The sequence below is a fragment of the Chiloscyllium punctatum genome, chromosome 15, assembly GCF_047496795.1.
Source record: "Chiloscyllium punctatum isolate Juve2018m chromosome 15, sChiPun1.3, whole genome shotgun sequence".
Lineage (NCBI taxonomy): Eukaryota > Metazoa > Chordata > Chondrichthyes > Orectolobiformes > Hemiscylliidae > Chiloscyllium > Chiloscyllium punctatum.
The window spans coordinates 30,982,750-31,007,096 of record NC_092753.1 but is presented as its reverse complement, the minus strand read 5'-3'; the positions used below and the strand labels follow the sequence as shown (position 1 = coordinate 31,007,096).

Genomic DNA, 24,347 nt, shown 5'->3' with positions numbered 1-24,347 from the left:
ATGGTGCCTTGGCCAGTTAGTTCATCTATCCTGCAGCCCTCAATGTCATTCAAACAAGCTGAAAAACCCTCCAATTGGAAAGACTGAGCTCCTGTGCCTATTTCCCTCTGGGTCCCCTTACCTGCCTCACTTGCAAGTAACACAACCTCTCCCTGACCAAATCAGAAGACCTTACCCTAAGGGACATGATCATCTCCTACAATAAAGTGTCCAGGTAACTTCCCCTCTCCCCTGATAGACCAGAGTATCTGCATCTCATCACTCCAGTTCAATAAATAGTTGAGTAAAAATTCCTGATGCTGCAAAAATGTACTGCCCCAACGTGTTTGCCCTTGATAACAGCAGCATCCAGAAGATTCCATGTTCTGTAATTACAGGACATTATCTGCCCTACTGTCTCTAATATTTGTTAATTAATTAATAATTACTAATTATCTATCATGTACACATGCCAATATTGTTTAACACTGCCAATGAACTTTACTTAACAAAATAATTCAACACGTACAATACTGATAAAAAAAAGCCCCTACAGTTTCTAATCATACCAATTCCTGATTTACCTGTTCTTTCTCCTAAATAAAATTGGAATGCTGGAGACTGAGAGGAGCAATTCCCCACTGTACTTCACTGAATATTCACTTACTTAAAGAACCTCTTTCCCACATTGCACCAAACTCTCAAGAATAGTCATTCCATCTCTGTCTCACTCACGCTTACCATATACCCTTACATTACAAAGGCAAAGGCAAGTGTAGGATTGTTGTAATTTACACCTGTGAGAATGCTTTTGTCCTAATTTAACTGGTGTTTCAGTATAGTAATTTAGTGTTTGGTTAGTAATGCATGCACTTGATTTTAGCTTTCTCTCAGTAACAGGCGACTGTCTCTGTGGAGTTTGCACATTCTCCCTGTGTCTGTGTGGTCTCTTTTGGGTGCTCTAGTTTCCACCCACAACCCAGAGATGTGCAGCTTCGGTGAATTGGCTATGCTAAATTGTCCATAGTGTTCAGGGATATATAGGTTAGGTGCATGAGTCAGGGGTAAATGTAGCGGAATGAGTTTGGGTGGGTTACTCTTCAGAGGGTCAATGTGGACTTGTTGGGCTGCAGGGCCTCCCTTCCACACTGTAGGGATTCTAATTCTAAAACCTCACTGCCTATTGAGAAAGAAAAAGATGGCATTTATTTTATGTAATGCCTTTCATGATCTCAGGATAAGCACTTTGGAGCCAATGGGTTGGGGAGAGAGGTTCTGGCAGTGGAAGGACATTCTACCTCCCCGACTGTGTGCTAGGAACTGTGTCATAGTGGCCAAATGCATAAGTAATATGATGAGCAGCTGAAGATTGTGTGAGGAAAGTCACTATGGCCCACAAAAGAGAAACCCTCCAAAAATCTCCCTGAAAATGACACATGGACAAAATAGTAAATGGCTCAACTCATTGTTATCTCCAACAAGATAGTAACCACATCTTTGCGACATCACTGTAAACAATCGAACTCGCAAGGAATTTAGGGATACAGGGAGAGTGCGGGTAAGTGGCATTGAAATGCCCATCAGCCATGATTGAATGGACTCGACGGGCTGAATGGCCTTACTTCCATTCTTATGGTTTTATAGAACTAAGTAAACAAGAACTGACTAGCTAGTCCCAGACACCAGTATTTACATTTTTAACATACATATTCTTCCGAAATATCAGAGCATTATTTCCAAACCTCTTGTAGAAGCATTATCAGAAACCATTGGTGGATGTTTATACAATTGATATTGAGAGCACAAATATTGAAAAAAATCGATATTTTGGAGAAGGTTTGTAGCTCAGGTTGAGGATTAGCTTGTCAGTTTGCTCACTGAGCTAGTATATTTGTTCTCAGATGTTTGGTCACCATGTAGGTAGCATCATCAGCGAGCCTCCAATGAAGTGCTAGTGTTCGGTCCCGCTTGCTATTTATGTGTCTTGTTTGAAAAATACATAGATAATTTTTACATTCAGTGAAATTGGTAGGTTTTTTTTGTTGGTAATATAAAATAGTTGTTTAATACCAATTTAGTGGGCTTCAATTAGTTGTACTTTCTTTCAGCCAGTGTTCTTTTGAGACCGGTCAAGTTTTTTTTTATTGCTGATGTACATCAGATTGGTCAATGGTAGATATATTCTTCAATGACAGGAATCCTTCCTCACTTTTTTTAGGGTAAAACATGCTTCCTTGCTCAGAATTGAAGTTTTGTAGGTCTTCATGACACAAGCATGCTGTGCTATCTATGGTGGTCTTTATATCTGAAAGAAAGTTTCCACACTACTTTAATGTTAGGGGCTATTCTGCCTGTCCCATGTAACATCATATCAGTGGAATGTAACTTTCAGCTGAGAAGTTTAGCCAGATAATAAAGTGATGCTTGATCCCATATCAAGCTTCAATTGAGTTGGCTGTCCATTGACATAGATGAGCTGTGATTTGACTGTGTTATTGTTCACATATTGAACAGTCAGTTTCACAATTCTTACTTTTATAGATTGGTTGATATTCAGTAATTCTGATTCCTTTTGACTGTGACTAAACTCTGACATTCTAGGTGAGAAAGTGACCTTTTTTCTTGTTGTCCCTTTGTTAATTGGTTTGCAGTGCTTGGAACAAGACAATCTCTTTACCTGCAGCACAGGGGTAACTGAGGATAGTTTTTGATTGAGGCTATCAAATCAAGCAAACGTTTGAATCCAGGCTGGTACACAGGAAAGCGTTCAGTCTGACCAATACACTCCTGTAGAATTGAAATTGGCTTTTGAACCTGTCCTGTTGTGTATTCTTCAAAGGGAATAAACAAAGAATGTGTCTACAGTTTGTGATGTAATCTGCAGAATGAGCAGGGGACCATCAGCCCCTTGACACTTGTACCAGAAGATATCAGAGTCCAATCTGTTTGAAGCTTCCCTGACCTTTAGGTGTTACATTCCCATTGGTCTCTCTCTTTCTCTCTCTCTCTCTCTCTCTCTCTCTCTCTCTCTCTCTCTCTCTCTCTCTCTCTCTCCTGGTAGCTACTTCGCTTACATCCACAGCTACTTTCAGCTGTTTTACCTTCTTTTGGAAAACACATCTTGGAATATAGGTTCAAAATGTCTCAGTACTTTGGGGCCCTTACCTGCAATCATGACACTCTTCAAAATTACTGTGAAATTTCTAATTTTAAGGATGCATTCCTAATGGAAGAATAGTTTGAGAGTTATGTTTGGTGTAAACTATCGACATATTTGCAGATATAATTAACATTGTTTTTGTTGTTTGAGGATTCTTTCTGGATGTTGCACATTTTCTGATAATATTCCAACTATCTTGCCAAAGTGATATTCCCCTCATAGAGTTAAACATTGATTTTATTTTTCTGTGATTTTTATTTTGCTCCACATCTCGGACGATGATTTCCAGCATCAAAAGATTTGAACACTCCTTGCTTTTGTCAGTCTCTTTTTTTTGTTCGGAGTGTTTGCATCTTATGAAGTTGATAGGTTTTGGTGGTATTCTAGAGTACATTTGTCTTTCTGTTCCCTTAATTTGTCTGTGGTTTTGATGCACCTCAGCTTCTAGCATAATCTGGATAGCCATTTCAAGTGTGGGATCTTCCTTGGGTTGAAAAAGTTCTGAAAGAGATGCATCAGGAGTTCTGATGACAATTCTGAACCTAATTAAAAAGAACTTTGAATGATGGTAAATCTCAGCAGGTCTGGCAGCATCTGGGAAGGGAAAGCAGAGTTAACATTTCAAGTCCAGTCACCCTTCTTTAGAACTGATTGTAGCTCAGAAAAGGTTAATATATATGCTAGAGAAAGGACGGGTGAGGAAGGAGGAGGAGTAAATGATGGATGGAGATAGACCCAGCGAGAGAGACAAACAGTTGGGCAGATAAATAAATGGTTAAAGGTTAACTTGGGAAAATGAATAGCTGCTAATGGGTACCATTAGTAACTGACAAGGGGTTCTTAGTGGTAGCAGGCCATTTGATGACAAAGCCTGGTGTATAGGATTTGGAGCTTAAAAATGTGTTGCTGGAAAAGCGCAGCAGGTCAGGCAGCATTAAAGGAACAGGAGAATCGCTTATGCCTGAAACATCAATTCTCCTGTTCCTTTGATGCTGCCTGACCTGCTGCGCTTTTCCACAACACATTTTTAAGCTCTGATCTCCAGCATCTGCAGTCCTCACTTTCTTCGTATAGGATTTAGAGTAAGGACATGGGAGAAGATGCGCAGGCCCTCAGATTAAAAAAACTCAATATTGAGACCAGAGGTTGCAGAGTTCTAAGCGGAAGATGAAGCGTGTAAAGATGAGGCGTGAAGGTTCAATAGGGGCGATTGAGAGTTATAAGGTAGCCCGGAAGGACCTGAAGAGAGAGCTAAGAGCAGCAAGGAGGGGACATGAAAGGTCCTTAGTTGGTAGGATTAGGGAAAACCCTAAGGCTTTCTATAGGTATGTTAGGAATAAAAGAATGACTAGGGAAGGAATAGGTCCAATCAAGGATAGTAATGGGAAGTTGCGTGTGGAGGCTGAAGAGATTGGGGAGGCGCTGAATGAATACTTTTCGTCAGTATTCACTCAGGAACAGGACATTGTTGTCGATATGAATACTGAGGCACGAATAAGTAGAATGGATGGCTTTGAGATATGTAGAGAAGAGGTGTTGGAAATTCTGGCAAGGGTGAAAATAGATAAGTCCCCTGGGCCTGATTGCATTTATCCTAGGATTCTCTGGGAAGCAAGGGAGGAGATTGCAGAGCCATTGGCCTTGATTTTTGTGTCCTCTTTGTCTACAGGAGTAGTGCCAGAGGACTGGAGGCTAGCAAACGTGGTTCCCTTGTTCAAGAAGGGGAGTAGGGATAATCCTAGTAACTATAGGCCAGTGAGTCTCACTTCTGTTGTGGGCAAAGTCTTAGAGAGAATTATAAGGGATAGGATTTATGCACATCTGGATAAGAATGATGTGATCAAGGATAGTCAGCATGGTTTTGTGAAGGGCAGGTCGTGCCTCACAAACCTTATTGAATTCTTTGAGAAGGTGACGAAGGAGGTAGATGAGGGGAAAGCGGTAGATGTAGTATATATGGATTTTAGTAAGGCGTTTGATAAGGTCCCCCATGGTAGGCTACTGCAGAAAATACAGAGATATGGCATTGAGGGTGAGTTGGAGGTTTGGATTAGGAATTGGCTCTCTGGAAGAAGACAGAGGGTAGTAGTTGATGGCAAAGATTCATCTTGGAGTGCCGTCACTAGTGGTGTTCCGCAAGGATCTGTTTTGGGACCATTGCTGTTTGTCATTTTTATAAATGACCTGGAGGAAGGGTTAGAAGGTTGGGTGAGCAAGTTTGCGGATGATACGAAAGTCGGAGGAGTTGTAGACAGTGAGGAAGGATATGGCAGGTTACAGCGGGATATAGAGAAGCTGCAGAGCTGGGCAGAAAGGTGGCAAATGGAGTTCAATGTAGCTAAGTGTGAAGTGATTCACTTTGGTAAGAGTAATAAAAAGATGGATTACTGGGCTAATGGTAGACTACTTGGTAGTGTGGAAGAGCAGAGGGATCTTGGTGTCCATGTACACAGATCTCTGAAAGTTGCCACCCAGGTAAATAGTGCAGTGAAGAAGGCATATGGCGTACTGGCTTTTATTGGTAGAGGAATTGAGTTCCGGAGTCCTGAGGTCATGCTGCAGTTGTATAAGACTCTGGTGCGGCCGCTTCTGGAATATTGTGTGCAGTTTTGGTCGCCATACTATAGGAAGGATGTGGAGGCACTGGAACGGGTGCAGAGGAAGTTTACCAGGATGTTGCCTGGTATGGTAGGAAGATCCTATGAGGAAAGGCTGAGGCACTTGGGGTTGTTTTCTTTGGAGAAAAGAAGGTTTAGGGGTGATTTGATAGAGGTGTACAAGATGATTAGGGGGTTAGATAGGGTTGACAGTGAGAACCTTTTTCCGCGTATGGAGTCAGCTATTACAAGGGGGCATAGCTTTAAATTAAGGGGGGGTAGATATAGGACTGATGTTAGGGGTAGGTTCTTCACTCAGCGAGTCGTAAGATCATGGAATGCCCTGCCAGTAGCAGTAGTGGACTCTCCCTCTTTATGGGTATTTAAGCGGGCATTGGATAGGTATATGGAGGATAGTGGGTTAGTGTAGGTTAGGTGGGCTTTGATCGGCGCAACATCGAGGGCCGAAGGGCCTGTACTGCGCTGTATTGTTCTATGTTCTATGTTCTAAGATGAAGTTTTGTTCTTCATGTTTGTGCTGAGCTTCACTAGAGCACTGCAGCAAGCCTGAGACAGTAATTTTGGTCAGGGAACACAGTGGTGTGTTGAAGTAACAGACAATTGGAATCTGAATCATTGTTTCATCAGAATATAGGTGTTCTGCAAAGTGGTTGCCCAGCCAATGCTTTGTCTTCCCAGTGTAGAGGAGACCACATTGTAAGCAGTGAATACAATAGACCAGATTGAGTGAAATGCAGGTAAGTCAGTGCTTCACCTGGAAGGTGTGTCTAAGGCCTCGGATACTGAGGAAGGAGGCAGTAAATGGGCAAATGTTACACCTTCTAAGGTTGCATGGGAGAGTGCTAAGGGGCTGTGGAAGATGTTGAAACTGGAGAAGGTGTGGACCAAGGTGTCCTAGAAGAAATGGTCCCTACAGAAGGCTAACGAGGGGAGCGCACTATGTGTTTGCTGATAGCATCCCGTTGCAGAAAGTAGAAATGGCAGCTACAAATTATTTGCATGCGGGATGGTAGGTGAGGACCAGGGGAACCCAATCACTATTGTGGAAAGTAAAAAAGGAGTGAGGTCCAAGTGTGGGTAATGGGTCAGACATAACTGAGGGCCCTGTCAACCAGGTGGTGGGGAATCCTCAGTTGAGGAAGAAAGTGGACCTTTTGGATGCCTCTTGTTGAAGGTGGCATTATCGCAACAGATGTGAATGAACTGATGGAATGGAATAGTGTCTTATTTGGAAGCAGGGTGTGAGGGTATATCATCAAGATAACTGTGGGATTCTCTGCTTTAACATTAACTTGGTTTTCTGTACATAGATGCTGCCAGACCTGCTGTTTCTGAACCTAATTAATGTATTCATAAGATTAAGACAATGTTTGAAAATCATTGGGGAAGTTGTATTCTTTAATTGGTCTTGCTTTCTCCATAATACGATTAGAGCTTATTGTAAAATAGTTGAGAGTGCTTTTAAAACTTCAATGATATCAGGATTTTCTTGAGCATTTTGACTGTCGACAACTTGGTCTGAGAATAGTCCCACAGAATAACACAGTGTTTTACATTGTCTTGATGTGGAGAAGCTGGAGTTGAACTGAGGTGGGCAAGGTCAAAACTCAAATGACCCCCGGTTAGAAATTGTAAGCTTTCGGAGCTCAGCTCCTTCCTCAGGCGTGGTATGATTGGGAGGTATAAAACACAGTATTTGTTTTAGAATTAGAATCCCTACAGTGTAGAAACAGGGCCTTTGGCCCAACAAGTCCACATCGACCCTCAGAAGGGCAACCCACCCAGACCCACTCCCCAACCCCACCATCCCACATTTACCCCTGACTAATGCACTTGAACATATCAGGCAATTTAGCATGGCCAATTCACCTAACCTGCACATCTTTGGATTGTGGGAGGAAACTCACACAGACACAGCGACAACGTGCAAACTCCACACAGACAGTTGCTCGAGGTTGGAATCGAACCCGGGGGCCTGAGCCCTTTATAAGCAAAAAGTTAACAACTTTCAAACTAGCTGCCCTTGTTGAATCCTTTAATCAATTAAGAGGTAGACTGCTGATTAAAATGCAAAATCCAGATTCTTTTCAAGCCCAAGATAAGTGAAGATTTTATCAATGTACAAGAGGTGACAGCTCAGGTTAGACAGTTCATTTTAGGTGTGAGGTCACACCTTGAATCTGTCAATGTTTTAAGCTGAGGTCAGGTTTTATTGACAGAAAAGAACCTTGAATGAAATAATTCCACACAGAGTTGGAGGGGGAGAGAGAGGGAGTTTGTATGTGTGTGTGCGCAAGAATGTGTGCGAATGGTGAGTGTGTGTGTGTCTGTGTGTGTGTGTGTCTGTGTATGTGTGTGTGTGTGTGTGTGTGTGTTTATGTCTGTGTGTGTGTCTGGATATGTATGCGTCTGTGTGTGCCTGTGTGTGTGTCTGTCTGTGCGTGTCTGTCTGTGTGTATATCTGGACGTGTGTGTGTGTGTGTGTGTGTGTGTGTTTTGCTTGTGATTTGGCATCTAGACCTGAAGCAATTCTTTCTCTCCTGAATTGTTTATGTTGACCAGCTTAATTTCCTTAAGTTTTAGGGGTGTATCAGTATCAAGAATTAGTCACTAATAAATACATCTTCAGCAGGAAAGGCAGGTACTTGAACAACAAGAGATAATTTATGGCACTGTTGTAAGAAAATAGGTTAACTTCAGTTTAGGACCGATAATTGGTATTAACACTAGTTAAGAGACTGTGTTCCCTCCTATGAGATATTAATTAGATGCATGTTTCATGGGTGTATACTTTGTAATTAACTAACACCAAACTAGAAATGAATTGACTACTCCAAAGCTTCTAAATGAGTCCTTATTTGGCCAAATGTCTTGTATGAGGATTAAATGTCCAAAACAGATAAGTGCTTTTAATACCCAATGGAGCTCTTTGAATATAATCCAACAGAATAAGGAGGCGACAAGGGGGACTGCAGATGCTGGAGAAATCAGAGTTGAAAAAGCATGATGCTGGAAAAGGCACAGCAAGGCAGGCAGGCAACAAGAGAGCTGACATTTTGAGCAGGACCCTTCTTCAGCACTGGGGAGAGGGAAGGGGACTGAGAGATAAATTGGGGGAGGGGGGGATGTGGGGGAGGGTGGGAGGGATGGGGAGTGGCTAGGGGATAGGTGGACAAAAGTAGGAGGTGATAGTGATCAGTGGGAAAGACAGAGAGGATAGGTGGAAGGAAGATGGACAGGTAGATCAGGTCAAGAAGGTGGATCTGTGATTGCGTAGAGGGAGGGGAGATTTGGAAATTAGTGAATTTGATGTTCATGTTGTGTGGTTGTAGGCTCCCAAGGCAGAAGATGAGGTGTTCCTTCTCCATTTTGTGGCTGGCCTTGTGTTCGAGGAGGCCCAGAATGGATATTTCCACAGGGAAGTGGGAGGGGGAGTTGACGTGGATGGTCACAGGAAGTTGGGGTTGGTTGGTGCGTATACAGACCAGAAATGTTCCCTGAACCATTCTACAAGTTTGCACTAGGCCTCTCCAATCGAAAGCACTGGATACAATAGATGGAGATGTACAAGTAAATCTCTGTCAGATTTGAAATTTGGGGGCCTTGGACAGAGGTGAGGGGGGAGGTGTGGGTACAGGTTTTGCACCTCCTTCAGTGGCAGGGGAAGGTGCCAGGAGTGGAGAGGTGGTCAGTGGGGAGTGCGGACGTAACAAGGGAGTTGCGGAGTGCCTACGGAATACAGATGGGTTGGGGATGGAAATGTATGCCTGGTACCTCTGAGTGAAGGGAGTGAAGGATAATGCATTGGATTTGGAGATTGATGGGGTGGAATGTGACGACCAGGGGGTGGGGGAGAGATTCTATCCTTGTTGGGGTTGGGGCAGTGGGGTTCTAGGACAGAAATGTGGGAAATGGAGGAGGCACGATTCAGGGCACCATCGATCACTGGGGAGGGAAAATTATGGTCCTTGAAGTAGGTAGACATCTGAGATCTCCTAGAGTAGAATTGCTCATCCTGAGAGCAGATACAGTGGAGGCGGAGGAACTGGGAGGAAGGGATCATGTTTTTACAGGAGTGGGATAGGAGGAGAAGTAGTCCAAGTAGCTGTGGGAATCGGTGGGTCTGTAATAGATGTCACTGTTAAGTTGGTTGCCAGAGAGGGAGAGATCCAGGAAGGGAAGGGAGATGTCAGAGATTGTGAGGTTAGGATGTAAGGTGGGAGTTTGGAGAATGAACAGTTCATTCATAAAACTACAAATCCCCTGGCTTCCACAGCTACCTGGACTACATCTCCTCCCAGTCCCCAGCTGTAAAAACGCTATTCCTTACTCCCAATTCCTCCGCCTCCACCGTATCTGCTCTCAGGATGAGCAAATCTAATCCAGGACATCCCAGATGTCCACCTACTTGCAGGACCATAATTTTCCCTCCCCTGTGATCACCAGTGCTCTCAATCACAGCTCCTCCATTTCCCACACTTCTGCCCTCAAACCCCACCCAGCCAAATGGCAACAAGAATAGAGTCCTCTGGTCCTCACATTCCACCCCATTAATCTCCAAATCCAACACATCATCCTCTGCCACTTTCATCACCTACAGTCAGACATCACCACCAAGCATATATTTTCCTCCCCAACCCTCTCTGCATTCTGTAGGGACTATTCCTTCTGCGACTCCCTCATCACGTCCACACTTCCCACTGACCCCCTCTCCACACCTGGCACCTTTCCTTGCTGCTGTAAGAGGTGCAAAGCCTGCACCTACATCTCCCCCCTTACCTCCGTCCAAGGCCCCAAAGGATAATTTCAAATCTGGCAGAGAATTATTTGTACATCCTCCAACCTCATTTACTGTATCCGGTACTCTCAATGTCGTTTCCCTTTACATCAGAGAGACCGAGCGCAAACTTGTGGACTAGTTCAGGGAATATCTCTGGTCCATACGCACCAACCAACCCCACCTTCCTGTGGCCCTCCATTTCAACTCCCTCTCCCACTCCCCTGTGGGCATATCCATTCTGGGCCTCCTCCACCGTCAACACAAGGCCACCCGCAAATTGGAGAAGAACCTCATCTACCGCCTTGGGAGCCTACAACCACACAGCATGAACACTGAATTCAACATTTTCCACATCTCCTCTCCAAATCAGCACCACTGTCAACCTGTCCTGTCTGTCCACCTTCCTTCCCATCCATCTGCTCCGCACTTACCACCGACCTATCGCTAACACCTCCTGCCTACCTTTCCCCTAGCCCGACCCCCCTCCTCCCCCCACCCAGCCCAAAACGTTGACTCTCTGGCTTCTCTGATACTGTCTGACCTCATGTGCCTTTTCCAGCGCCAATAGGATAAGTACTCAAATCTGGTGCCTTAAAATGTTTTTTCAAACTGAAGATATTAAATTGTTTAATTCCAGTGTGCAACATGTTCCAGGAATAGGAATAGTTCTTGTCTAAGATACTGCTTTGGAACAAATCTTAGAAAAGTAGCAAAATATATGCATTTATTGCAAATATATATTTGATGTGTCCATTGTATGTGTACTGATTTAACTGCATTGATTGATGTCAAAAATTACAATTTCTAAAGGAAAACGTCTACTGCATGTTGATGATTTCCTTTTTCAGCTAATGGAGTGCATTCTTACCTTAAAATACCTTTGTTTTTGAATTCAATTTGCTTCTGTTAAAAGTAAAAAGATTTATGAGCAATTATAAAGGCTGAGATTCCATTGTCCAAGTACCCTGGTACAGTGCTCTCATTTGAAACATTTTCTTTCTTGTCCCCATCTAACTCCTTTATCTAAATTTGAGAGTTGCAATGTTTGGATCAGAACCCCCTAGTACTCTCTGTTGAGCAGGTCAGTAGACTCGGAAGACCCAACCTTACTGCAAAAAGACCGAATACAAACTCTCTAGGAAACAGAGGAACCCCAGTTTCTTTAGGCCCAAAACAATTTGTGTGATTCTGCTTTAGTACTTTTCAGTTGGATTGTAGACTGCTTCCCTTGTTATACAAAAAGGTACTTGATTATTGTCTAATAGCATTAATTTTGCATTGTGTGGTCATTGTATCAATGTTACAAAACCAAGCATCCAATATTTTAAAAATGAATAATAATCCTAAAGGAGGTATTGTCTTTCCCCACTTATAGCCATGTGACCCAGTCAACAAGCTTCGAAGACCCTCGACTTGAGGGAAGTCAAGTCATCCAGCCAGCTTCTCGCAAGATAGAGATGAAACGAGATCCAGTGCTAGGGTTTGGCTTTGTCGCAGGCAGTGAGAAGCCTGTTGTGGTGCGTTCTGTTACACCAGGTAAGGATGACTCTCCAGCCTCAACACTGAGTTCTCCAATTTCAAATAACCTCCCTCTCCATCCCCTCCCCCTCCCTGCCACTGCTCCCTGACACCAATCGGATTCCTTCCTCCTGATGACCAACCAGGTTGTACCCTCTACCTGTCTCCACCTATCCCCACTTCACCACCGTGCCCCTGTCACCCCCTTTATCTGCAGTTCTCTCCACACCCAGCTCCAGTCCTGAAGAAGGGTTCCATCCAAAATGTCAATTTCTCCACCTCCTGATGTTGCCTGACTTGCTGTGTTCTTCCAGCCTCCTGCCTGTCTGTTTTGGATTCCAGCATCTGCAGTGTTTTTGTATCTAACTAAGGATGAAATCAAATCAATTGTCTTGATTCCTTCACTTGTTCTCTTAGTCCTTCCAGTTGCTGGTTTAGTAACTAGCACTCTTCAGCAGAGAGAGTTATGGTAGGTATTAATCATGTTTTATTGAAATGATCCCGTTTTACTATTTGTAATGTATCCCTTAAAGCTGAAATCAACTTGAATGATGTAGTTTTATTGCCTGGACAAATAGTCCAACTTCATTTGAGACCTGAAATCAAACTCCTGATGTTCCTAACTCACATTATTATACCAGAAGGATTTACAAGGGTCAGGATGATAGTCCAAGTAATGCCTTCACCTGTGGCAGTTTCTGAAGATTGAACCACTGAAGGACGAGGATCTTGGGGCTTGCTTTAGAAGAGGGAAGTCATTGCAGATTATCGCATTTTCAAGTGATTGTTCCATCTCATCGTGATGACTGAGTAAAATCTCTTAAAGTCATATAGCACAGAAACAGACCTGCAATCCAACTCATCCATGCTGACAAGGTTTCCTAAATTAAACTAGATTACTGTGTTTAGCCAATATCCCTCTAAACCTTTCCTATCCACATACCTATGCAAATGTTTTATAAATACAGTAATTGTAGCCACCTCTACCACTTCCTCTGGCAGCTCGCACCATTCTGTGAGAAAATGTTGCTCCTCAGGTCCCTTTTAAATCTTCTCCCTCTCATCTTTAAAACTGTGCTCTTTAGTTTTGAACTTCCCGCCCTTGGGAAAAGATCTTGACTATTCAACTTATCTATGCCCCTCATAATCTTATAAATCTTTATAAGGTCACCCCTTAGCCTCCTATGCTCCCGGGGAAAAATGGTTCCAGCCTGTCCAGCCTCAGTAACATCCTTGTAAATCCTTTTTGCACTCTTTCCAATTTAATAGCATCTTTCCCATTTCAGGGTGACCAGAATTGTACACAGTACTCCAAATGTGACCTCACCAATGTCTTGTACAGCAGTAACATGACATCCCAACTCCTGTACTCAGGGCTCTGATCAAGAAGACAAATGTGCCAAACCACACCCCAGGGCCCTCCCACTAAGTCCTGGCCTGGTTTGTCTTACCAAAAGGTAACACCTCACATTTATCTGCATTAAACTGCATCTGCAATTCCTTGACCCACTGGTCCAGTTGATCACGATCCGTTTGAATTCTTAGATAACCTTCTTCTCTGTCCACTATACCACCAATTTAGATGTCATCCACAAACGTATTAACCATGCCTCCTATATTCTTATTTCTTATTTTCTTATTTAAGTCTTATCCATCTTAATGACAAACAGCAGCAGATCCAGCATCAATTATTGCAACACTCCCACTGGTCACAGGCCTCCAGTCTCAAATAACAAACCTCGACCTTCCCCTCTGCGTCCCATGTAATCTAACCTTACTAATGAGCCTACTTTGTTGAATGCTTTGCTAAAGTTCATATAGACAACGTCCACCAGTCTGCCTTCATCTCTCTACATGGTCATCTCTGCAAAAAAATCAATCAAATTTGTGAGACACGATTTCCCACACACAGAGCCATGCTGACTATCCCTAATCAGTTCTTGCCTTTCCACAGGCATGCAGATCCTGTCTCTCCCTCCAACAACTTACCACCGCTGACATTAACCTCAACAGTCTGTAGTTCCCTGGCTTTTCCCTTGCAGAATTTCTAAAATACTAGCACATTAGCCATGCTTCAGCATTCCTGAACCTCACCCGTGACTGTGGATGATACAAGTATCTCTGCTGGGGGCCCCACAATTCCTTCCCTAACCACCAGCAATGTCCTGGGATACCCTTGAGTAGTCTGGGGAAATTATCCATCTTAATTTTGTTTTAAGATCTCCGACACCTTCCCTTCTGTAATATGGACTCTCGTCAAGACTTCGCTATTTATATCTCTGAGTTCCCAAACTTTCATGTCATTCTCCATGTTGAATACTGATGAGAGACATTCATTAGGACCTAACCCACTGACTGTGGTTCCACATATAGACAGCCTCATTGATCCTTAAGAGGCCATCTTCTCCCCTATTTACTCTTTTGCCCTTAATATATTTGCAGAATGTCTCTGGATTCTTCTTTCCCTGATCTGCCAAAGCTAGCTCATGTCCCCTTTCACCCTTCTGATTTCCCTCTTCAGTGTACTCCTCAGCCTCAGCTGACACATGTTTCCTTTTGGAGAAAAGTGAGGACTGTAGATTCTCGAGATCAGAGTCACGAGTTTGGTGCTGGAAAAGTACAGCAGGTCAGGCAGCATCCGAAGAGCAGGAGAATCGACGTTTTGGGTATTCGCCCTTCATCCGGAATATGTTTCCTTTTTCTTACCAGAACCTCAGTATTTCTTCTCATCCTTGCCCTTTACACTAACAGGAGCATGCTGACTCTGAACTCTCAATATCTCACTTTTGAAAGCCTACCCAATCAACTTTTGAAAGCTCCTCTCTGATACCATCAAAATTGGCCTTTGCCCAGTTTAGGATTTTAATTTGTGGACCTGCCCTTTTTTTTCTATAACTATTTTAAAACTAATAGAATTATAGTCATTATTCCCAAAGCACTCTCCCAACAATCACATCAGTCACTTCCCCTGCCTTATTTCCTAAGAGGAGGTCAAGTTTTGCCCCTTCTCTAGTCAAGCCCATTCACATATTGATTGGGAAAATTTTCTTGAACACACACAAATTCCTCCTTATCCAAGCCCTTAACACTCTGGCAGTCTTTGGAGAGTTAAGATATCCTACCATTTCAACCCTATTTTTCTTACAGATGTCTGAGATCTCCTTACATATTTGCTTCTCAATTTCCTGCTGACTATTGGGGATCAATAGTCCAATCCCATCAACGTGATCACCCTCTTCCTATTTCTCAGTTCTACCCATAAAACTTCACTGGACAATCCTTCAGGAATATCCTAAATACTCATAGAAATCTGCAGTATGGAAATAGGCCCTTCAGTCCATACCTATCCATTGAAGAGTGACCCACCAGACCTGCATCCCCCTATCCCTCCATTTCCTTTGGCTAATCCACCTAGCCTGTCCAATCCTGGACACTCTGGGCAATTTCGCTTGGCCAATCCACCTAACCTGAACATCTTTGGACTGTGGGAGGAAACCAGAGCACCCAGAGGAAATCCACACAGACATGGGGAGAATGTGCAAATTCCATATGGACAGTCACCCGAGGTGGGAATCGAAACCAGGTCCCAGGCACTGTGAGGCAGCAGTGCTAGCCACTGAGCCACTGTGCCACCAAGTACTGCTGTAATGTTTCCCTCATTAAAAACACCACTTCCACTCCTCACTTGCCTTCCCTTCTATCCTTGCTGTAGTATCTGTACTCCGTAACATTGAACTGCCAGACCTAACCCTCCCTTAGCCATGTTTCCTTAATAGCTTTGATATACCAATCCATTCCCTAAGCTTATCTGCCTTACCTGTCAGGCCTCTGACAATAAAATAAATGCAAATTAATTTATCAGTCTTCCCTTGTTCCCTGACACTCTTGTCTGCCTTGTCTATTTATCTTGTTCTCTTTAACTTCTGTACCAGCCTCAACTTTCTCAGTTGTCCCACTACTGCTTCGGGCCCCAGCCTCTCGCCAGACTAATTTAAAGCCTCCCAAGCACCTCTAGCAAGTTTCCCGCTCGGATATTGGCCTCTCTCCAGTTCAGGTGCAACCCTTCTCTCTTGTACAGGTCACTTCTGCCCCAGAAGAGATCCAAACAATCCAAATCTCTGCATCCCTGCCCCCTGCACTAGCTCCTCATCTATGCAGTCATCTGCCCTACCCACCTATTCCTACTCTCACTAGCATGTGGCACTGGGAGTAATTCAGAGATTACTGTCTTGAACTCCTGCTTTTTAACCTCCTCCCTAAAGCCCTGTATTGAGTATGCAGGGCCTTATTTCTTTTTCTCCCTGTGTCATCGGTCCCACTATGTGCAACGACTTCTGATTGCTCATGCTCCCCTTTGACCATTTGCAGCAACCACTCCGAGATATCTTTGACCCTGGAGCCAGGGAGGCAACACCCCATCCTTGCAGCCACAGAAACGCCTGTATGTACCCCTGACCGGAGAGTCCCCTATCACAATTGCTTGGACTATGCCATACCCTGCTTTACAGCAGTGCCAGGCATGACCAGGCTGCTGCTGCTGTTTTCCTCTGAGGGACGAAACACCCCAACAATATCCAAAACTGTATAATTGTTCGGGAGTGGGATAGCCATAGGAGACTACCTGACTGTCTGTTCTGGTCATGATTTGGAGATGCCGGTGTTGGACTGGGGTGTACAAAGTTAAAAAAATCACACAACACCAGGTTATAGTCCAACCTGTTAGACTATAACCTGGTGTTGTGTGATTTTTAAGTCCGTTCTGGTGGTCAACTTCCTAGTTGACTGTGCCTGCAATGTAACCACCTCCTTGAAGCTACGATCTATTGCACTCTGCCTCCTGTATGCTCCTCAATTTGTCCAACTGCTGCTCCAACCAATTGATTTGGCCCGAACAGAGCCGCAGCCAAACACATTTCCTGCAGACATAGTCGCCAGGGACACTTTGCTACTCCTGATCTCCCACATCTGACAAAAGGAGCATACCACTCCTCTGACTGCCATCTCTGCTCCTTTAACAAACAGCAGAACTAAGGGAGGTGATGGCCTCATGGTATTGTCGTTGGACTGTTAACCCAGATCGTGTTCTGGGGACCTGGTTCGAATGCTGAGAAACCAGCGGACTGTGTTCATTGGGTACCTGTTCTTTTTGAATACAATGAACACAGTCTGCTGATTTCTCAGCAACAAACCCAAACAAGCAGACAAAACGCATCCAGAAACTCTAGCCACTCTCACCTACATCAAAGACATCTCGGAACTGACTTCCAGACTACTCAGACCTCCTTGGCATCATGGTAACCCACAAACCCACCAACACACTAAATCAGCAGCTAATAAATTTGAAAGATCCAATACAGATAACAAGCAAAACTAATGTCATTTACAAAATACCTTGCAGGAACTGTAACAAACACTACATTGGACAAACAGGCAGAAAACTAGCCACCCGATACATGAATATCAACTAGCCACAAAAAGACATGACCCACTTTCACTAGTATCCTTACATACAGATGATGAAGGACACCATTTCAACTGGGACAACATATCCATCCTAGGACAAGTCAAACAGAGACACACATGAGTATTCCTAAAAGCAAAGTATTCTAACCAGGACTGTATCAACAAACACATTGACTTGGATCCCATTTACCACTCTCTGAGAAAAAGAACAGGAAATGACATCACCACACGAAATGGTGTCACCAACCCAAGAAAATCTAAATACATAAATAGAAAGTGGGCCATGCCATCCATGCTTCATCCGGAGGCGCACTGATGATGTTTCCTAGCATGGTGACGAAATATCTGAAAACAAACCTTCCAGCTCAGCGAGCAAACCTATATCCAGAACCTCAACCTGAGCTACAAATCTTCTCAAAATTTGCAAAATAAATGCATAATGTGTTATGGAGTATGCATCAGATTAATGCAATGTCATTTTTTTTTTAGGTGGGCCCTCTGAAGGGAAGCTGATACCGGGAGACCAGATAATAAAGATTAATGATGAGCCCGTCAGCACAGCTCCCAGAGAGAGAGTCATTGACCTTGTAAGGTAATGGCTATTCGTTCACCTATGTCCACTCAGCATTATCCCAATGAAAGCCAAGAAATGATTTAATGGGACTGCATAGTTGTGCGTGACTGAGACATTTAACTGTTGACAGTGGAAAAGATAAATAGCTTTACCAAGCCATGGAAAGAATAAGGTGCATTAATTTTATTGTTTTCGATGACAAATTGAATAATCATAAATTAAATAATTTCCAACTGCTTGTGTTTGAAAATACTACCTGATCAAATAAGATTCATTGCCGCTGTTATTATTTTTTGCAAAGCTATAAGAGGTTGTCAGACTGGCAATTTTCTTTTGCGTGAAAAGTCAGTCTTTACAATACTAGGCCCTAGCCGAGTACTAAGTGCATAATATCTACTGATAATGGGATCCACGCCTCTTTAAACACAGGAGAATACCATGTGACAAGAGTCTTTATTCTGCTCATCCAGCATTATCCACCAGTCACACAGCCATCGTACTGCAGAACTCATCATTTACACTAAGTGTAAATCTAGGAAGATTGCAAAAGATTTCAGGCAGCTGCACTTTACTGGAGCAGTAAAGGAACCTTTAATCTGTGTCATTTTCTTTCCTCCTGTATTTCTGTGTCATGGCAGCTAGGAGCCAGATGACAATTAAGTGAAATTATTTATTTCTTGAAAAAGCAGGAGACTGATCATCAAAAAATCAGTTCCCAGAGAATTTTTTTAAAAGATTAGATTAGATTCCCTACAGTACGGAAACAGGCCCTTCAGCCCAACAAGTCCACACCGATCCTCCAAAGAGTAACCCACCCAGACACATTCCCATAACCTATATTTACCCATAACTAATGCACCCCTAACATTATGGGCAATTTAGCATGGCCAATTCACCTGACCCGCACGTCTTTCGATTGTGGGAGGAAACAGATGCAGACACTGGGAGAATGTGCAAACTCCACACAGACAGTTTCCCGAAGCTGGAATCGAACCCGGGTCCCTGCTGCTATGAGGCAGCAATGCTAACCACAGAACCACAGTGCTGCCCCTTTGTGTTTTATAGGAACACAACAAGCAGAAACACCTTCTGGTCACCTTCTGTTTCCTCTTGTACAGGAAACCAGAATCGGGGAATACTCGAAGAACAGATATCCTCCCCACTAATTCAGAGGAGGCCATGGCTGGGAACACTCATATTCTGATTGCCACTCCTCTCATTTTTGCCTTATGTCAGTACTGAGATCTGCACTTCTCACCAGAAATTCCAATCCCAGCCACTTCAGAAATGTGGAGCGTAGCTGAAACCAACATAGCTCACCCGTGAGTGCATGATACTGGAAGGAAGTCAAACCATCCCACTTTTTGCAGCAGTCAGTGTGCCTCATTTTGAGACTTAAATGTCCAGCAACATGGCCAATCACTTTGACAACTGTTGCCTGAGGTAAATATGTAAGGTTAAGTGTGGCAGTCATTCAAGGAGTCTGGGTTCTATGCTGATACAGTTCCAGGGTTTTTTTTCTCTAGAGGTTCCAGACCCAGGGGAAATTGGCAATCAGAATCTTCAACTTCCTGGAAATACTATAAAGTGTGCTGTGTTGGTGATCTCGTGGGGTCCTGACATGCAGCATCCTGTCTACTCTGCTCAGTGATAGTTTGGCCATTGAAATATCTGGGCCCTTTTTTGACTCAAGGGTGTTAAACTTGTGGAATTCTCTTCCCAACAAATCAGTGGAGGCTAGATCACTGAAGTTATTCAAGGCTGAGTTGGACAGATGTTTGATCAATACGGGGAGTTGAGAATTCTGTGTTGCAGACAAGAAAATGAAATTGAGACCACAACCCGATCAGCCATGTCAAGGCAGGTTGGAAAGCCAAAATGGCTTTGCGTCTAGTCAAATTCCTATGTTCTTATAGCAAGAACAAAATATTCAAATAGAGCAAGCAACAGGGATGCTAAGGAGGTGGTTAGAGTTGCTGTTTGAGTAATGGCTATAACTGTGAGGGCTGTCATTGCTTCTAGAATGAAATTCCAATCTAAGAAATATCAAAATAGTGAAAAGGGGAGGGCACTAATGAGAGCGTGGAGGTTGAAAATCATTCACAGGAAAAGGAAGAGATAACAACAACAGGGGCTGTGTTTAAAACTTACTGTGGACACTTATCTTTCCTCTGTCTTCCCTTTATTTACATGAAGCCCTTAACCCTCTTCTCATTCTTATCTGGAAAATGTAAAGTAAATACATTTATAGCAGTTCAGAAGGTTATTTTCTGGATTAATGTCTGCAAAAGACACAGAATCATACACTCCAAGATAGGCAAAAAAAATTGTCACTTTCCAAACAAAGTGTACCAGGGTTCCCATGGATCATATACCATTTTTGACCCCTCTCCTGAAATTCATGGAATGAGTCAAGAGACTAAAATGTTAATGGCATCTCAGAATTAATATGAGCCTTTGGGACAGATTTTAAATCATAACAATAAGTCCTAAACTAAACCTGTGACAGGCTGAGGTGGATCCTGGCTCACAGGCAGCATGCTTTTGCTCAGATTCTTCCATTTGGAGAGACAAATGGGAATTACTTATAGATTTCTAAGGTGTTGAAGTATAGAATTGAGCTAATTCTATATCCATATGCTGTCATATAGTCTGACGTCTGTTGTACAAGATTAATAATGAGTAGATGACTACCTTTGGTGCGTTGTGTGGAAACTTGTTGGGAGTCTCCCCTCCCGGTGAAAGATCACACACGCTCTCCTCAGGAAGGCCTACCCAATCAGTCAGAGCTGGGGCAAACAGCAGGCTATCTTCTGGATCCACAGCCCAGACAGCCCTGCTTAGCTGAGTTCCCTGTCAGCTTGAGGCCAGCAGCTCTCACACTCTGCAATGTCGCTTAGAAGGCTGCAGCTGCTGTCAGTCAGACCCCTCCAGAATCTCAGGATCTCAGGAGATAAGATCCAGGCCAGGGATGGTGATCATGGGGGAATGTGGGGTGGAGGGCGCACCACATCCTGGGTTGACAACAGATGCCACTTGAGAGCCTCAGCTTTCGAACAAAGTCAAAAGTCACACAACACCGGATTATAGTCCAACAGGTTTGTATACAATCACAAGCTTTCAGCATACTGCTCCTTCATCAAGGTAAATTCTTAAATGATCTTCTTGCCTCCAAGCTCACCAATGAGAGCAGAAGATTCTACCCGTTGATAGACCTATAGGTCTGATGTCCTGATTGTTAAGGGCCAAGAATTTATAGGTTTTTTATGTCACTCTCTCTGGAAAGGGTGGCATGGAAGATGGTCCTTAATAAATTGTGCAGCACAAGACAGCATTGAATGTGTGTCAGTGGCATCCATTTTTCATTCGCTAAAATAATTATCCATTTTGCCTACTAATTTGAATTGGTATTTCCAATTCCACAACTCTGTAAACTTACATACTTCATTTACAAATTTATTCTGTGGATTCACCATGCTCATTAACATTGCTTTGTCCCCATAATCTCAACAGACTGTGTCTGGGTTGAATTGTCCCACGTTCCTGTAGACTGTTGTTTGGTGGGTCATTTTGCCATCTGTTGTCGTGGTCTTAGATTTTCATCATAAAGAAGAAGGTAGCTATGACATGGAACCTGAGGCAGTTTTAAAATTAAGATCTAAGAGCATCTTGTCTTTGACTGTCTACCCTGAAGTTTTGATAGCAATTGGAGACTTAACAGGAGATGTTTTATTAGGATCAGCAGTCCCTGCTTTCTGCTGAAACCAAGTAAGCCTCACCTGGCTTGAATTGAAGAATAACAAGCCCCAAAATATACAATAGCTGTTTCATTGACATTACAATGAGGCAAAGAGAATAGTGAATTGTTGGGCCCGAACTGGCTTTTGCCTGCAACCCCTCCTCTTGACAGAAGGGATGCTGGGAATCACGGGAAATGCAGAAATCCGCCTTGGGATTAAGGATGGAGATGCACCAGCAACAATCATTATTGTGCTGCAGCAAGGGCACTGTACTCAGTGACATGCACCCAACTCATGGACTGAACTAGGCTGCATGTCTGGTTCCTTTGCTTGCTGTCTTGGTTCCCACTCAGTTGACTCTAACTAGATCTCACAGAATCCCTATGTTACATTGCCAGGCCTTGCCTTTTTTTGAGCTTTGCACCCTATAATACAGAGGCGCAAGTGAGGACTGCACATGCTGGAGATCAGAGTCAAGAGTATGGTGCTGGAAAAGTACAGAAGGTCAGGCAGCATCCGAGGAGCTGGAGCGTCGACATTTCAGGCAAAGGCCCTTCAACAGGAGTGGGGCTGTGAGCTGAGGGAGTGGAGAAATAAAGTGGGGTGGGGCTGGGGAGAAGGTAGCTGAGTGTGCAACAGGTAGATTGAGGTGGGGGTGATGGAGATAGGTCAGAGAGAAGGGGGCAGCATATAGGTGGGAAGGAAGATGGACAGGTAGGACAAGTCATGAAAGTCGTACCGAGTTGGAAGGTTGGTGCTGAGATAAGGTGGGGGGAGGGGAAATGAGGAAACTGGTGAAATCCACATTGATGCCAATGGATTGGAGTGACCCAAGGCAGAAGATGAGACGTTCTTCCTCCAGGCACCAGGTGGTAAGGGAGCGGCGATGGAAGAGGCCCAGGACCTGCATGTCCTCGGCAGAGTCGGGGGGGGGAGTTGAAGTGTTCAGCCATGGGGGGGGTGGGGATGGTTGGTTCAGGTATCCCGAAGATGTCCTCTGAAGCGTTCTGCGAGTAGGCATCATGACTCCCCAATGTAGAGGAGACCACATCGGGAGCAACGGATACAGTATATGACATGTGTGGAAATGCAGGTGAAACTTTGATGGATGTGGAAGGGTCCTTTGGGGCCATGGACGGGGGTGAGGGGGGAGGTGTGGGCACAGGTTTTGCAATTCCTGCAGTGGCAGGGGAAGGTGCCGGGAGGGGAGGGTGGGTTGTGGGGGGTGGGGGGGGGGGATGCGTGGACCTGAAGAGGGAGTCGCACAGAAAGTGGATAGCAGTGGCAAGGGAAATATATTTCTTGCGGTAGGGTCCGTTTGTAGATGGTGGAAATAGCGGAGGATGATGCGATGTATACAGAGGTTGGTGGGGTGGAAGGTGAGGACCAGGAGATTCTGTCCTTGTTGCAGTTGGAGGGGTCGGGTTCGAGGGCAGAAGTATGGGAAGTGGATGAAATGCACTGGAGAGCATCATCAACCACATGGGAGGAGAAATTGCGGTCTTTAAAGAAGAAGGTCACCTGGTGTGTTCTATGGTGGAACTGGTTCTCCTGGAAGCAGATGCGGCAGAGGCAGAGGAATTGGGAATAAGGGATAGCATTTTTACAGGATGTAGGGAGGGAGGAGGTGAAATCCAGGTAGCTGTGGTAGTCAATGGGTTTGTAGAAGATGTCAGTGTTGAGTCGGTCAATGTTGATGAAGATGGAGAGGTCCAGGAAGGGCGGGGAGGTGTCTGAGATGGTCCAGGTGAACTTAAAGTTGGGGTGGAATGTACTGTGAAGTTGATAAACTATCCAACCTCCTTGCAGGAGCACGCAGTGGTGCCGATGCAGTCATCAATGTAGCGAAGGAAGAGATGGGGAGTGGTGCCTGTTTAACTACAGAATATGGACTGTTCCACATAACTATCAAAGAGGCAGGCATAGCTGGGGCCCCTGTGGGTGCCCATGGCTACCCCTGTCATCTGGAGGAAGTGGGAAGATTCAAAGGAGGAATTATTGAGGGTGAGGTCCAGTTCAGTCAAACGAATTCGAGTATCAGTGGAGGGGCACTTGTGGGGACATCAGGAGAGGAAGAAACTGAGGGCTTGGAGGCCCAGGTGATGGCAAATGGAGGTGTATAGGGAATGGATGTCCATGGTGAAGAGGAGGCATTGGGGCCAGTGAAACAAAAGTCTTGGAGAGGCGGAGAGCGTGGGTGGTGTCCCGAACATACGTGGGGAGTTCCTGGATCCGGGGGGGCAGGGGATAGGAACTCTTTAAGGTTCGGTGGGACAGGTGCAGGTTGAGACAATATGTCGGCCGGGGTGGTCAGGTTTGAGAATCTTGGGTAGGAAGTACAACCGGGTGTTGCGAGATTTCTGAACTATGAGTTTCGAAGCTGTGGGTGGAAGATCCCCTGAAGTGATGAGATTGTGTACTGTCTGGGTGATGATGGTTTGGCGATGGGAGGTGAGGTCGTAGTCGAGGGGACAGTAGGAGGAGATGTCTGCGAGTTGGCACCTGGCTTTAGTGG

General features: G+C 44.3%; 1 protein-coding gene across 9 annotated transcripts in view; it reads left to right on the top strand.

Annotated features, from left to right (window-relative positions):
• The window catches only part of frmpd4 (FERM and PDZ domain containing 4), a 750,261-nt gene that overhangs the window by 588,509 nt on the left and 137,405 nt on the right, over window positions 1–24,347 (top strand). For 8 of the 9 annotated variants that reach the window (XM_072584870.1, XM_072584871.1, XM_072584872.1 and 5 more), the window contains 2 exons: window positions 11,913–12,073; window positions 18,008–18,110. In XM_072584870.1, the coding sequence (XP_072440971.1) occupies window positions 11,913–12,073; window positions 18,008–18,110 (264 nt within the window). The other variant, XM_072584875.1, reaches the window with a different exon arrangement.